This window comes from Acipenser ruthenus, chromosome 1, assembly GCF_902713425.1.
Source record: "Acipenser ruthenus chromosome 1, fAciRut3.2 maternal haplotype, whole genome shotgun sequence".
Lineage (NCBI taxonomy): Eukaryota > Metazoa > Chordata > Actinopteri > Acipenseriformes > Acipenseridae > Acipenser > Acipenser ruthenus.
The window spans coordinates 26,580,941-26,595,073 of NC_081189.1; the positions used below are offsets into that span (position 1 = coordinate 26,580,941).

The 14,133-nt window shown below is 37.5% G+C and overlaps 1 protein-coding gene across 4 annotated transcripts in view; it reads left to right on the top strand.

Moving 5' to 3' along the window:
• The window catches only part of LOC117409395 (colorectal mutant cancer protein-like), a 142,072-nt gene that overhangs the window by 93,249 nt on the left and 34,690 nt on the right, over positions 1 to 14,133 (top strand). For all 4 annotated transcript variants that reach the window (XM_059022740.1, XM_059022737.1, XM_059022745.1 and 1 more), the window contains one exon: positions 6,757 to 6,899. In XM_059022740.1, coding sequence (XP_058878723.1) covers positions 6,757 to 6,899 — 143 coding nt within the window. The remainder of the gene's footprint in view (positions 1 to 6,756; positions 6,900 to 14,133) is intronic.

Consider the following 14,133-nt stretch of genomic DNA (forward strand, 5'->3'; position numbering starts at 1 on the left):
TTCTCTCACTATAAAGGAGGTCCCGCTCCAGAAACCTTCTTCCTCACATGCACTTGTATACTTTTGTATGATTTAAAATCCCTCAAATTCCTATTCTTGAAATTTGTTGTTTTCCAGATCTACACACAGTGAAAATGAGCAGCTGACCCTGGTTAAAACACTCAGTCATGAGGGTTCACAGATGACACCTGTCTTATTAGGGAGGGGAGTCTAACCCCAGACCTGCCACATTTAACACAAACTTTCACATTTCAACAAACCTAATTTACCACATAAAAAAGAAACTAATAGTACTCTTTACATGTGCAAGGCATCGGCACTGCCACAGCCCCCAACAGCTGCAATCAGATCAAATTGATTTTCTGCACCGGTGACCTTGGCTTGAATTGAACAAGCAAGCAGAGGTGAAAGGATTTCTACTGTGCCACTGTCATTCCTCTAAACAACAAGTATTTGCTCTTTTACTAAATATAGTAAAACAAAATAAGCCAGTAATGTTTATAAAAACAACTTGGACTTCAAATGAGAACCCTTAAGTTAACCGAGCAGTCTACTAAATATGGAACTTTGTCATTTATTTATTTATATTTTTAAATATTTATTCACTCATTCCCTTCTATAAAAATGATACAAATTGCACAGTAGAGTAGCTTTGATACACAGGGGCCTTTGGTTTAGGAATATATTTTAAATCATTAATTTACCCAGTACAACTTTGAACCTCACCCATTTCAGAAGAATTGTTGATCAGTCACTGACTGATTTATCTTGTTCAGTGCTTTTTGTATGTTTCAAATTACTTTAAACAGAGCAATCTTTAAAGAAACATCTCCTGGTTTCTATCACAAAAAGAAATCCCTGACTGCTCAGAAGCTGACTTCAAGATAAAGGCACTCCCATCGCCACTTAGCACGAGTCTGACATCTCTGTCTGCAGTTTCTGAGCAATTCTTATGTCTCCTTGATCTGTGTGAAAACGAATGGGGAACATGGGTTTATATTGACTTTTTTAAATTAAAGTCATTGTAACTGACAAAATTATTCAATACATTTTCCTCGTCATGTTCATCCATTCAATAACTGTGTTGTGTTAAAAAATCTTTGTTTTAGCAAACATGTATATTTACATTTTAAAACATGTTAAGACATCTCTGTTTGCAGACCTTGCTTCACAGTCTTGATCTTTAGCTGCCTCCCCTAACAATTGGCATGGTCTGCAGCCAGTAAGATGCTTGACACTGAAGAAACTGCTGGGGTGAAATGACCTACTCTAGGAAGTACAAGTCTAACACATTTTCTGGAAGGCAAGGTGTGTGTGTGTATGTATGTATGTATGTATGTATGTAAATGTTGAGGTCACATACAGGTTTAGAGGCATTACAGATCCTTTTTTAACCATTTTATGAGCTTGCTAACCATATTTTGCCAGCCATTGACATTTAATATAAGATAATGGTAAAATATCCCTGTCTAATAATAAACTGAAGTTATACAGTAGATGCTGATTCTGATGAATCCAGAGGTGTTATATATTTACAGTGAATCTTGGCTCACAGTAGTTTTCTGGCAGAGTCTTAATCATGACATGACCTCCCGCTGTGCTTAACTGTCTGCCGGATACTGCCATGAGAAATCTCTGTTCAGTGGCTAAGCACTCGCACACTGTGGGTGACACTGAGGTCAGGCTTTGGTAAATTAGTCCTGTCCATTGTGTGCTACTCTGGTGTTAATTATTATTTTTTGGTCTTTCTCTTAATCAGTTGTGTTGGATTTACTCAGAGTGATTTGAAATTGATGTTTTTTATTGTCAGTGTATGTTAGTATTATAGACTCAGTCAAATAGCTATTGTCTTGCTATGTCCAGCTTTTTAGTTCTACAGTCACACCAGCAGCTTTTGCATCCTGACAAAGTTACTCAGGGACAGACAGGCCTGTCCGTTGTCTTTGACCAATTTCACATACTAGGATTAAAAGTAAGAAAACGGAAGTTAAATACTATACTGTACTTCCATCTGTAGAACCCACTCAAGTTTTCTGTATGAACATAAGAGTACAGCAAGATGTTTCGTGTTTATTGATTTGGTTGGGTATTGGATATCGGTGAACAGAAAAGCATCATACATTCTGAAATTACAGCATACTTGGAGCTGTTTTCAAATAAATACTGTGGAAGAGCTGCAGAATTTGAGTTTCTCATACAGGGGAAATATCGTCCTGGAAGAGAAACAGATTGTTTTTTTGTTTTTTTTTTAACGTGTCAATTGGTGCTAATTAGTTATGAGGCTGCTTGATTTGTGAAGCCCTGATGAACTCTTGCTTAGTTTAAGGTTGTTAAGAAGTCTGTTTTTATTGACCACAGGTGGCATCTCCTTATATTTTTAATTTGTTCGGCTTGCTTGAGTTCACTGGCAGAGCCCCCGCGCAGACATCTAAGGCAATCATGGTTTAGAGTGAAAACAGTCCTTTATTTTCCTCTTGTGGACAGAGTGCAACAAGGGTTCCATTGTAGTCAGCAAGTTACTAAGTGAATTATTACCTATTTAAAGCAGGTAATGTAAATGAATTACACACGAGTAATAATTTCACAACAGAAAGACTTCTTAGACTTCACAGATCATGTGGTGGTTAAATGGATTACAAATTTAATTAGATTTTGGAAATGTGCTAAAAAAAAAAAAAGAGAGAGAGAGAGAGAGTGTGATAGAGAGTTGGCAGTAACTGTGAGGCATTCAGTGACTTGACCCATAGTATTGAAAGTAATTGAGCTAAAGACAAAAAAAATCTAGCTTTTATTAAAGCTATGTTAACCGCACTAACCTTAATATGTGACTTAGCTTTTAGTGGTACAAAGTGTGTGTGTGTGCGTGTGTGTGTGTGTGTGTGTGTGTGTGTGTAAACCTGTACTCTTAAGTGCTTTCCCATCCTACAGGCAGTGGGAGATCTAGGTGAGCCTTTTAATACTGTAGGGCAGGGGTTTTCAACTGGGGGTACTTCTAAGGGTCCTAGGGGGTATGCAGGATGACTCAAATGCAAAAATAAAAAAATGAAAAGAACATAATGATCCTTAATTGATTTTTTTTTTTTTTTTTTTAACAGTATAATATATTATCTCTAAACCACTGTGCATAAATATTTCATTTTTGTTTAGCAGCTCACTAAGTTTACAGTCTGACTATAGTTTCGAAATGATCATCCACCTGTATGGATACATGATTTCAACTGAGCGGGTTTCTATTCTGATTAGGCGCGGCTGCATTTTCGTAACAGCAATAATAGCGGCTGGTTGAATTGTTTTCAGTGTTTGATTGAGTTTATGTAGACTGTCCTGTGCATCGTTTCTCACTTTCAAACATTGTAAATGGCACACGTAATTATGTTGAGATGGTAAATGTAAATGGTAACGTGCAACATTTACAATGCAGACTGTTTTGGATTATATATAATAAAAAGCGAATATGTGTGTTTCAGAAGAGATTCTGTGCATCCAAGGACTTGAATGTTTTAAGAATTAGTGTTTGGTATTCTGTCTTAAACCAACAGTTTTTCAGTCCCAAACTGTTGTGACATAATAAAATGGTGGAAAAATTGTCAATCCGATTATTCTGCCTTTCATTGTCACTGTGGTACGATGAAGTAGAGCAAAAATTGTAAAGGGGTACCTGAGTTGAAACCTTCAGACAGAAGGGGTACAGTTTTTAAAAAAAATAAATAAATAAAAACACTGCTGTAGGGTATCTTCAGAAAACCTCAAATAATAATTTATCAAATCTCAAATTTAGTTGTATATCTTACTGGATTTTGTTCAAGGCGTTTCAGACACGAGAGGCATTTCATTTTTAATTGAAAGTCTTTCCTCCTTAGAAAGGATAGACTGCATAGAAGTCCAATTGCAAGAAATCATCTCCCTGTTATGCCTCTAATCACAGACCTAATGAGTGCAGCTGTAAATACCTAACAGGGTAAGTCATCCTAAGTAGTCTTCTTTCTAACCCACTCCCTCAGGGTAAGGAGTCTATGCAACCTGATAGCTAGGGTCGCAAGGGCTATGCATTTAGAGCCCTCCAGATGCACACTGCCTGTTGGGAGTCCAGCCCTGACAATTATCAACATCCTCACAGCTCTCATTTCAGTCTTAGGAAGCCTGCCTCAGAAAATAAAGGTTTAGTAACAAATCATTTAAGGAGGACTTAAATTATACCCTTTTCCTTCAGCAAGCTTCATTTACAGTCACTGACCCAGGAGCATATTCCTTCAGCTTTATGCCTGGTTGTGTCTTTCTGACATTTTCTGTTTTTTTTTATTTTTTTTCTCCTGACTTATTTAGTGATGTTCAGTTTCCATTGCATCATTCAAAGGATAGAAAATCCAACCTCTTTAGTGAAATTTTTCAGGGCCATGCCACGTTTGCGCTACAGCTAGAAAAATGACTCCAGCATTTTAATGAGATACAGACTCGGGAAGACTTGCGCGCCAGTATCAACTCAGGGACCACAGTGCTGCCGCCAGGTACAGTAGCCAGGACTCTGTGCTATGCCAACCTTTTAATTGGCATCTGCAGTCTTAGGGTACTCCAAACCCCCAAGGCATCAGCAAATACTTTTCTCATTACACCCAAATTGAGGAATAGCTGTCAGTAGCCTGTGAGACTGGTGTAATGCATTTGCTAGTCACATATTTTGATGTTCCAATTCTCCCTTCAAAATGTTTACCTGTTGTCAGTTTGCAGCACAATCAATAGCTTGACAGCCTAAGAAGTGCTGTGCAGTAGGTGCAATGTTGCATAGCTGATGGGCATGTGGAAGCATCTCTAGAAGACAAGGCAGGGGTTTTTACATATGGATTTAGGCTGCCTTTTGCTATTATGTCAAACCTGCTGTAGTTTGTTGGATCTATTTAGATGTGCCACAGATGTGTAACAGTTTTATTTTGCGTACTGTACATGAAACTTTTTAAATTTAATTTAAACATCAGACAAAGTTTCCAAGCAATCGGGGTGACTTTCACTATCTTAACACCACTAAACTAGTGGCAGAAGAATATAAACTTTTCTCAGAGATGCTTTGCCTGGCATAATTCTGTTAATTTAGCATTAAAAAGAAGACAAAAGAAGCAAACAATATTTAATCTTTCACCCATCATCAATTCAACTCACTGTAAAATTTGCGGGTGCATTTTATTAATTTCAATTACTTTGATGGTTCACCCACTATAATTTTTAACAATAAATCATAACATATGGGCAATACAATTAACTGTATAAGCATTTACCAGTGTATTCTGTGTTATGCTACCATGGGGGTCAGACGCTCCTGGATAAATCTTCAGTCACTGTCTATACAGCACTTGACCGGCATATCTGAAGTGTCTGTTTCCATGGCAGCAGTTCAGACACAGTGGGCAGCACAACATCCACACAGAGTGGATGCTCTGCAATGTCATGCAGGAGGAGTGAGCAGAGCAAGAGATGGGAACTTGTGATAAACTAATATAATGTACTGTAACTTGTAACAGGCTGAAAACTATATCCAGCAGAACACTATGATCCAAACAAAATATCCAGCATCATACCTAAATCTAATCTTCCAAATCCATTGTACACCTTAAACAGAACTTACCATGAAAGACAAAGGGGATTTTTTTTAGTTCTTAAAACTTCTGTACACGCCAATATCCTAACTCCCTGAGCCAATAATAGCAGATGATAATGTGTTTTCAAGAAGTGCTTATTTATATACTAGTAGCCTAACGGAGAAAATTGTTCACTGAAATGTAATGCTTTCTACAAGATTCCGAATTTTGTGAATCATTTTGCCGGACAGAACAAAAACAGGAATTGCTGCTTGAGCAAATACAGTAAGTCAAACTGCTGACACGAATTAAAACATGCATGGCTTTGCCTGGCTACATTCTTGATGGAAATAAATACTTTATTTCTGTTACTAACAGATGGATAGCTATGTTTAATTGCAATTTTTTTAGTCTGAGGGAATGTGTGATTGACAAAAGAAACAGCTAATAGAGGGGAATTGCCAAGCAAGATGAAGTATGATGAAAAAACTGTTAACACAAAGGGCCTTAAAGAAGCCTTAAGCAAATGAAGGCAGCATAAGCGGGTAGTGGCAGATTAACAGATGAGACAAGCAGAAGTGCAGTGCAGTCCTTTGTGCCTGTGAAGGAGAACAGACAGTGTAGATTGGCTACAGGCAGTTTATTATGTCAACGCACATTTTGTACACTATAAATGATTTAGCTGTTTTGTCTGTGGTCTACTAAAATACACATGTGTAATGATGATGAACAAAATGCTTTTTTAGAATATATTATAGTCATAATTCTTTCATTTTTAATTAAGTTGTTTTTTTATGTCTAAATGTACAGATTTATTTACCTTGCCAAAGCTTTGCTTTCGGTCCGTTTTGTTTGTTTACAAAGCTAGACATTCTATTTGAAGGTTCCATATTCGTCTGTTGTCTGTGGTATTGTCCTGCAGTTGAGCTTCCTGATTGGTGGATAAAAGTTCTGAGGGTTCTGTCCTATGTTAAATCTTTGTTTAGATATTTTACTGTATTATCAGCATTATTTCTGGACGTACAATTCTCCCTAGGATTTAATTCTTATGGTTACCATTTACATGTGGTCTTCAACTTATCCTATTTACTGTACCTTGGAATTGGTCTTGGTCCACTTTAGCGGGTCCACTGTATACAAGTAGGTATTTCTTACCTGCCTGTCTGTGAAACCTGGTTTCCTATTGCAGTGTGAGCAGTCACACCTGATGAGAGAGCATGAGGAGGTGCAGGAGGGGACCACACTGCGCTATGAGGAGAGGATCACAGAGCTCCACAGCATCATAGCCGAGCTCAACAAGAAGATCGACCGCCTGCAGGGGACAACAATAAGGTGAGGATTGTGTTTTTTTTTTTTTTTTTTATTGTAAGGATTGTGAAAGAGGCTGTATTGGCAGTATTGCAGATTAAACCATTCTGCACAGAGCAGAGGTAGCACAAGCAGTGTCAGTGTGAGATTACCCACTGCTTACAAAGGTGTCCAATATGCCAAATTGGTCCACTGAAGATCTTTGTTGAGACCAAGTCTGACTTGAACTCAGGCCTCAGAAGGTTAGAGATTAGTGCAGTCACTGTGTCACATTGTGCTGTCTGTTTGTTTGTTTTTCTTTGATGGCAGCTACCCTGGTCCATACGTTAGACAGAAAGGAATTATAACATGTATGACCACTTCTTGCTCTGTGGCCCTGGGGCATATATTCAGGGGTTTGACAAAAAAAAACAAAAAAAAACAAACAAACATGTGATCTATAGCACATACATTTTCATAAATGGAAAGTCACTCGCATGTATATGAATAATTAATTGGTACTAAAGTAATAGAGCCTTGATAAGAGGGCATACCGTCTGGTAGGTGACCGGTACAGTACAGGCATGGTCAACTACCAAGGGAATTCCTGGCAATCAGGGTTTTATTGTGATTGGACTAGAAACTGGTGTCTTTTACCTTTTCAATGTTTTGGTTTTCTTTCGTCTCATTTGAACTTGTAATAATTCGTCAGGTACCCTTCCACTAGGAAGAGTTTTAGGAAAATAGTCCCAAAAATGTTCATAAAGGATCACATATGTTAGAGAGAAAAAAAACAAATAACTTTATTAAGCAAATAAAGTTTTATTTGTCAGAGTTGCTTATAGTTTATCTGGTCAGTAATATTAGCTAATCAGCTTTCAGCTGTAGCAGGCTTCTATCAAACAGTAGATGCCTGCTGGATCTTCACAGCATCACCTGTGAATCAAACTCAAAATCAATCTGCGCAGGTGCTGGCTTTTTCATTTTGACTTGCTGGAATGAAAGCTCAGTTCGCATCTGTTGGATACTAAACAAAAACAGGATTGGTCCAAATTTATTTTATTATCCACGAAAACCAGCCAATCAATACTTTGCACCAAAGAAAGCAACCAGTCCAGTCCCCGCAACTGCCGATTCAGCCAATCAAAGCCTGTCAGCAACAACAAACCGAGACACAGACAATTCACTAATATTGCTCTATTCAGATATCTGGCACTGTCCAGATAACTCTGACAAGTAAAAAAGTTTTATTTGTTTTGGGACTATTTTCCTAAAACTTTCCTCAGCGGAAGGATACCTGACGAATAATTACAAGTTCAAGTTAGATCTAGGTTTGAAAGTTTTTATTTTTATTTTTATTTATTTTTTAAAGCCTCTACCGTGGGGTAGTCGACCTTGACTTTCGTTAGCTCCCTCGCCTTCGGCTCGGGGCGCATGTAACTCCAGTTGCGGCCAACTACAACATGACAGAGCCTTCATCGACGGGCACTATGGCTTAAAAGGGTTACAGTAAATCTAGGAACACTCCAAATGTGAAATTGACTGTGCTGAGCTTGTGTTTCTATTGATTGATTGATTTCTGTACATTTTTATAGAGCACTCAGCTGGTTGCTTTGTATATAATCTGTGGCCCATCATCCTTCACCCTGAAGTACCGTTTTGCAAAACCAGTTTGCCCTAATCCTTCCCATGGATTTAAGAGATACAGTATTGACTTTTCAAAGAAAGGCAGTTAATGTTCAAAAAATGAATCCTTTCAATTAGACTTAGCTGTATTAACTGGAAGTGTCACCAAAAGCTTATTTTTTTCCTGACAAAGGAAAACAATTACATTCAATTTAGAGGTTGATTGAGAACAATAAAGAGCAGGTTTGTGATTACAATTTGTTGAGATCCCATCAAGCAGTCAGACTTGAAAGCAATATGTTTGTGATTTACATTAAAGTTATCTATCACAAACATATTGCTTTCTTGTGGATAAAATTTTTTTTTTGTTGATTTCTTTTTTTTTTTTTTTTAAGCTGCAGTAGTTTTACCTTTTTTTCTGCGAAGATGTGCAAAAATAGGTTTTCCAGTCCAGTGGTCTACACAATGCAAGACTACTGAGACATGTCAGCCTTTCTCAGGTAGGAGCTTATCAGGATATCACTGCAATGGGAAGTGAACATCACTTTTTGGGTGTTGGACCCAACCACCCGAGGCATGATGTTATCCCAACACAACACACGCCTGGTCGTGCGTTACTCATTTATTCAACCAGCATCACCTGGTAACCCCCAGGAATTATTTCACTTGTCCAGTTTTAGAAAACATGAGCCGAAAGCTGGTTAAGTGTAATAATTCCCTCAGTAACCAGGAGTTGCTACTTTTATTGTTCCATATTTTCTAAACCTAATAATAAATCCTGAGTAATTTTCACTTTGAGTCCTGTGTTGAACTTAGGGTCTAACAATGCTTTGTGGCTCTTGTTAGTAGGATGCAGCATGTACTGAAAAATTTCCACACCATCAGGTTAGGATTCATTGTTAAAACAGATCATTTTATTGTTCTGCTCCGCATCATACAGTTTGACAATCATAAGGCAATTGGCTCTGAAACACAGAGTGCCCAAATAGACATCATTTGATCTTTGTTTTTGTTAATAATAGCTTTATCCTTACTTTGATTCTGAACTTTTTCACCAAACAACCTACTTTGGTAAAAGCCTTTGGCAGTATTTGTTCTCTGAATATTAATGAATAATATTAAAAATTGTTTGGAACTGGAAATGGAGTTTGTCAACAGTTTCTAAAGCATGACAGCCTTTACATATTTATTGACCCATGTCTTGCGTCTTTTGAGGATTAAGGTTTCGCAACACCACATGCTAGCTGTAAGGCAGTGTGTAACCCGTAAGGCCACTGCACACTGGATCCGTTCCGTCATTTAGCATCCGTCATCCGAAAAGGTTGTGCGTCAATCCATTGCACACTAGATGCGTTAATATCGTATTTCAGAGTGCTGATGTGCAGTGGAGGCTTTGTAGTAAATATACCTAGTTTCAGTATTTTAATAAAAAATAAGTACAATTCTATTGTTAATTCTACATAACTTTGAACACAACATTTTTTTAAATGTAGTATAACTTAATGATCAGCAAACGCTGATGGAAGTTAAAATGTTTGTTAATTATTATGTTTCTACTAGATCTACAATAATGTTGTTATGCAATACATAATAAAAATCTAAAAAAAAACATGATATTACACAACACAGTTATCATAACATCAGAAACAATATGACTAATATTTAATTTTTCAAACACTCGCTCCTGTAATAAATATATCTAAAAGTTGGGAAGCTAGCAATGGGCTACTGAAAATACCATAATGACCTTCTACTCTCTGTGTATGGAGCCAGAAATTCTATCCCTTTCATGTACTGCCCCTCTTTTCTGACTGTTAAGCCCTGACCGCTCTTGGTTGCCCTGTCACTCTTCTTTATCTGATATGTGTCTCCAGGTTAGGCCATTGTTTCTTTACTTCCTTGATTACAATTGAAATAAAAAGTATATGCTTGTAGTAACCTATACTGCACAAAAGCACATGTTTATGTATGCTATCAGCTCATAATTTCATGTTTTATAATACATATCATTCATGTCCAAGTCCACAGCAATGTCTTTCCATATGTTTCTTTTTTTTTGTCCCCCAAAGACTTTGTAATCTTTGTTGGATTTTTGTTTGGCGACACACACAATTAGTTTTTCTATTTTGTTCAGGGAACTGCAAGAATCCACGTGTCTTCCCCGTCATTTTTCCATTGGTCATTTTTAACTCGCGTCAAATCGGATCAATTCAAACTTGTTTCGATTCCAAAACTGACGCATCACCGTCGTACAACAATTACGGACTCAGTGTGCAATGTGCAATAGGGAATGCACATGATGGGTTTTTTTTTCTTCTTAGACGCATGTTAAAATCAGATGCATGATCAGATCCAGTGTGCAATGGCCTTTACAGTCACAGAGTATTAAGGTTATTTCTCATCAAGCAGTTATGATCTGGACCCAGAGATCAATGGAGGTGGATGCTTCATTGAGAAAAAGCAGCTTTCCTGCCAATTAAAGGCCAGTGGACCTATCGGCTGCTGCTGCTGTTTTGTTTGGTAAAGTAGAGTCATTTCTTTCTTTCATTATTTTAGTTTACAGAGCTGGTATAGTAGTGCTCTATTTTATCAGTCAATCAATCAATATTTATTTTATGTAGCGCCTTTCATAGTGGACCACCATCACAAAGCGATTTACAGGACAATGCATAATACATTAAATACAGTGAAGTACAGGGCATAGTACATTAAATGAAAGCTGTAAAAATCAATGCAAATACATTAAATACAGGCATAATACATTAAATACAAGGCTACGATGTGAATTTTAAACATTGTGGATGCGTGTGTCATACAGAATCATACTAATAAGATGGAGTGAAAACCCTGAGAGCAATTTAGACAGCAGCTAATAACAGATATAGGCTAAAGAGCATTGAAAGCAAGAGAGAACAAATATGCTGGAGATATCAATAATGGAGAGAGGAGAGAAGGAGGAGCGAGCAGGAGGGGCAAACAGATGGGAGTCAAGGTGGTCGGGTACTATACTGGGAGTGTGGCAGCAGAGCGTAGAATAGATGTCAATTTTGATCTGAAAGAAAGAGGAGAAATCATGACAGGTAAGAGAGGAGGATGAACCACAGATGGATTTGTCAGTGGCTGGATGCAGGATTTGGTCAATGGTTTTAAGAGAATATGGGTTTACGGGTAATGCTGGTTCCAAACACTGTGATGCTGGTTGAAGAAGTACAATAAATTAAAGGTCGCTTTACTGTAAAATCTTTAAATGGATAGAACTTCTCCATGCCTGTGCTGGGATTTTAGTGTTCATGCCAGCTGGGTATCCAATAAGAAAACAGTAATGTGTATTCGAAAACTATTGCTGGTCAGCTACAGTAACTTGTTCATCCACGGTACCTGCCTATCTGTGCTTTTTCAGACGCTTGTACTCGCTTTAACCATTTATCTCAGGATCCAGTCCATCCCTGTTCTCCCACAAAAAATACATTTGCTGTAAATGCAAAATATCTCAGTGATGTTTTTACCAGACCCTTTAATACATAAATCACTCTGTCCATGAACGAATTCAGTCAAGCTCCAGTTATTCCATATTGTAACGCACCTCTGTGGGAGGGTGGGTTGGCAACAACAGAACCTTTAAAAAATAAATGTAATTTTAAGAAAGCTTTGCTATAACCTGAAACTAGTCATTTGTTTTCTACAGCTGTGCACATCCTAATTTGATCAAAAAGTGATGTTTTCTGAAACTTGTGGGGGTTGATTGTGTTTGTATTTCAAATGAAGGACACTGATGAATCCATTCCTGACAAGGACCCGCTGTTTAAGAAATGTGCCTCCCAATCCGTTTGGAGATTGAGGAGTTCAATGTGTCCGTTTGTCGGCAGGTGAGCAAAAAACAGAATTGTGATTTCAGTCCAAACAAGCAATTTAAGGGGGTGCTGTGTATTGCCTCGCTGGGCAAATTGCCCGCCTCACCAGAATATATATCTCACAGAGGACAGATTGCTTATTTTCCAGACACTTCAGGTGGTGTAGGCAGTGGGTCTTTTGAAGATAATGGAGTTAATGATCCACTTCACTGTCTATCCAAGAAAGACTGAATTGATTTTTGAATCTGTGGCAAATATCTTGTGCGTAATACAACCTTTTTGCTATGTTTTGCCATGCAGGAGTTTAGAAAGTTTTCTTAGGGAAGAGCTTTGAACAAGGCAGCAGTGGTCAGAGTGTGTAGTCACATGTCGTTCTCAGCAGATGTTATTCATGATCAAAATGAAGTCACAGGCCAGAATGTGAAGGCAACAATAATTTCTAATTATCTTGACTCTGTGTTTGAGTTATTGAGGTATTTCAGCTGTCTAACAGGAAGAAGTAATTACAAAACACAGCTGCAACCAATTATTTCTTCCTCAATTGAAGATGTGCTTTTTGACCCAGATATGACCACAGATGATGTGGTGACACATGACAGTACTGCCATTTGGATATTGTAAAAGGTTTATTTTTGTTCAGTTTTATTTCTGAAACAGCATTAATCCTTCCTGGTGAGGGGGAGCTTACTGAATATGTAATGCTATTGTATCCTCATACTCGCCACACAATAAATTGCTGACTCTGGGACGATTTGTTTCACCAACTTTAAACATTGCAGCTATAACCTTCACCTGTGCACTTAACATCCAATAGGAAATGTCTTCCCTTTTCATATATATTAAATCTTGCAAATTGAATTGTGGGTGACTACATACTATATAACATGTACTTAAGTTTCAATCTAGACTACCTGTACTGTAATAAAATGCACATTTAAAAATAATTGTCTACATATCTTACAAGATGGCACAATGAGTAGTAGCACTTTATTGAAACTCAGGGGAAGCATTATGTGCTTTCAAAAAAAAAAAAATACGCAAGTACAAATATAATCTTTGCTGAAGTTACTATTTATCTGACCTGTCAAGAAATCTGCATTTAAATTTCTTAGGTCAATTTCTTTTTCAAAATAACCATTAGTTTACCTGATACACATAGCTTATTTTCTATACTTTAGCAGTTGATGCATCACAAGCCAGTCTCCCTAGACATGCTACAGTGCGCTGTGAGTGAATACTGTGAAACAGGAGGTGCTATGTTTTTGTGATCAAAAACACAACATTTCTAGTTTAAGAAAGGATCGTCTAGTTTATGAAAGGTAGAGTTTGATACATAATACAAGTGGTTTTTACAGTAAATTATTTAACAAGTGACTTGTAAGTTTCTAAATAATAAATATTAGGAGGTACTTTTGATTTTTAATAGGCCTTAGAAGGAAGTTTTACCCACGTTTGCAGTTGGCGGGTTCAATACTTGGACTGACCTTTTTAATTATTTAAGGTGCTGTAACAAAATAATGACATCACAGATTGATGAATTCAAAATCTCTGTCACAGCAGAGGCATCGTTTATGAGAGTAAAATGATGAATGACATTGTTCCTGCTGGCTCTGGACTTGTTGAGTCGCGTAGGACTGTGTTACTGAAATGTTAGGAAGTGTAAGACAACTGCTGCAGGCGGGATTCAGCTTTTAAAGCATTTGAACCATTCTGGAGCCGTTAATCTCACTTGACTATAACTGTGTACAAAATATTAGCCACAGGATTGCCATAAATCAGTTCCTCCTTGTTGACTTTGTTTC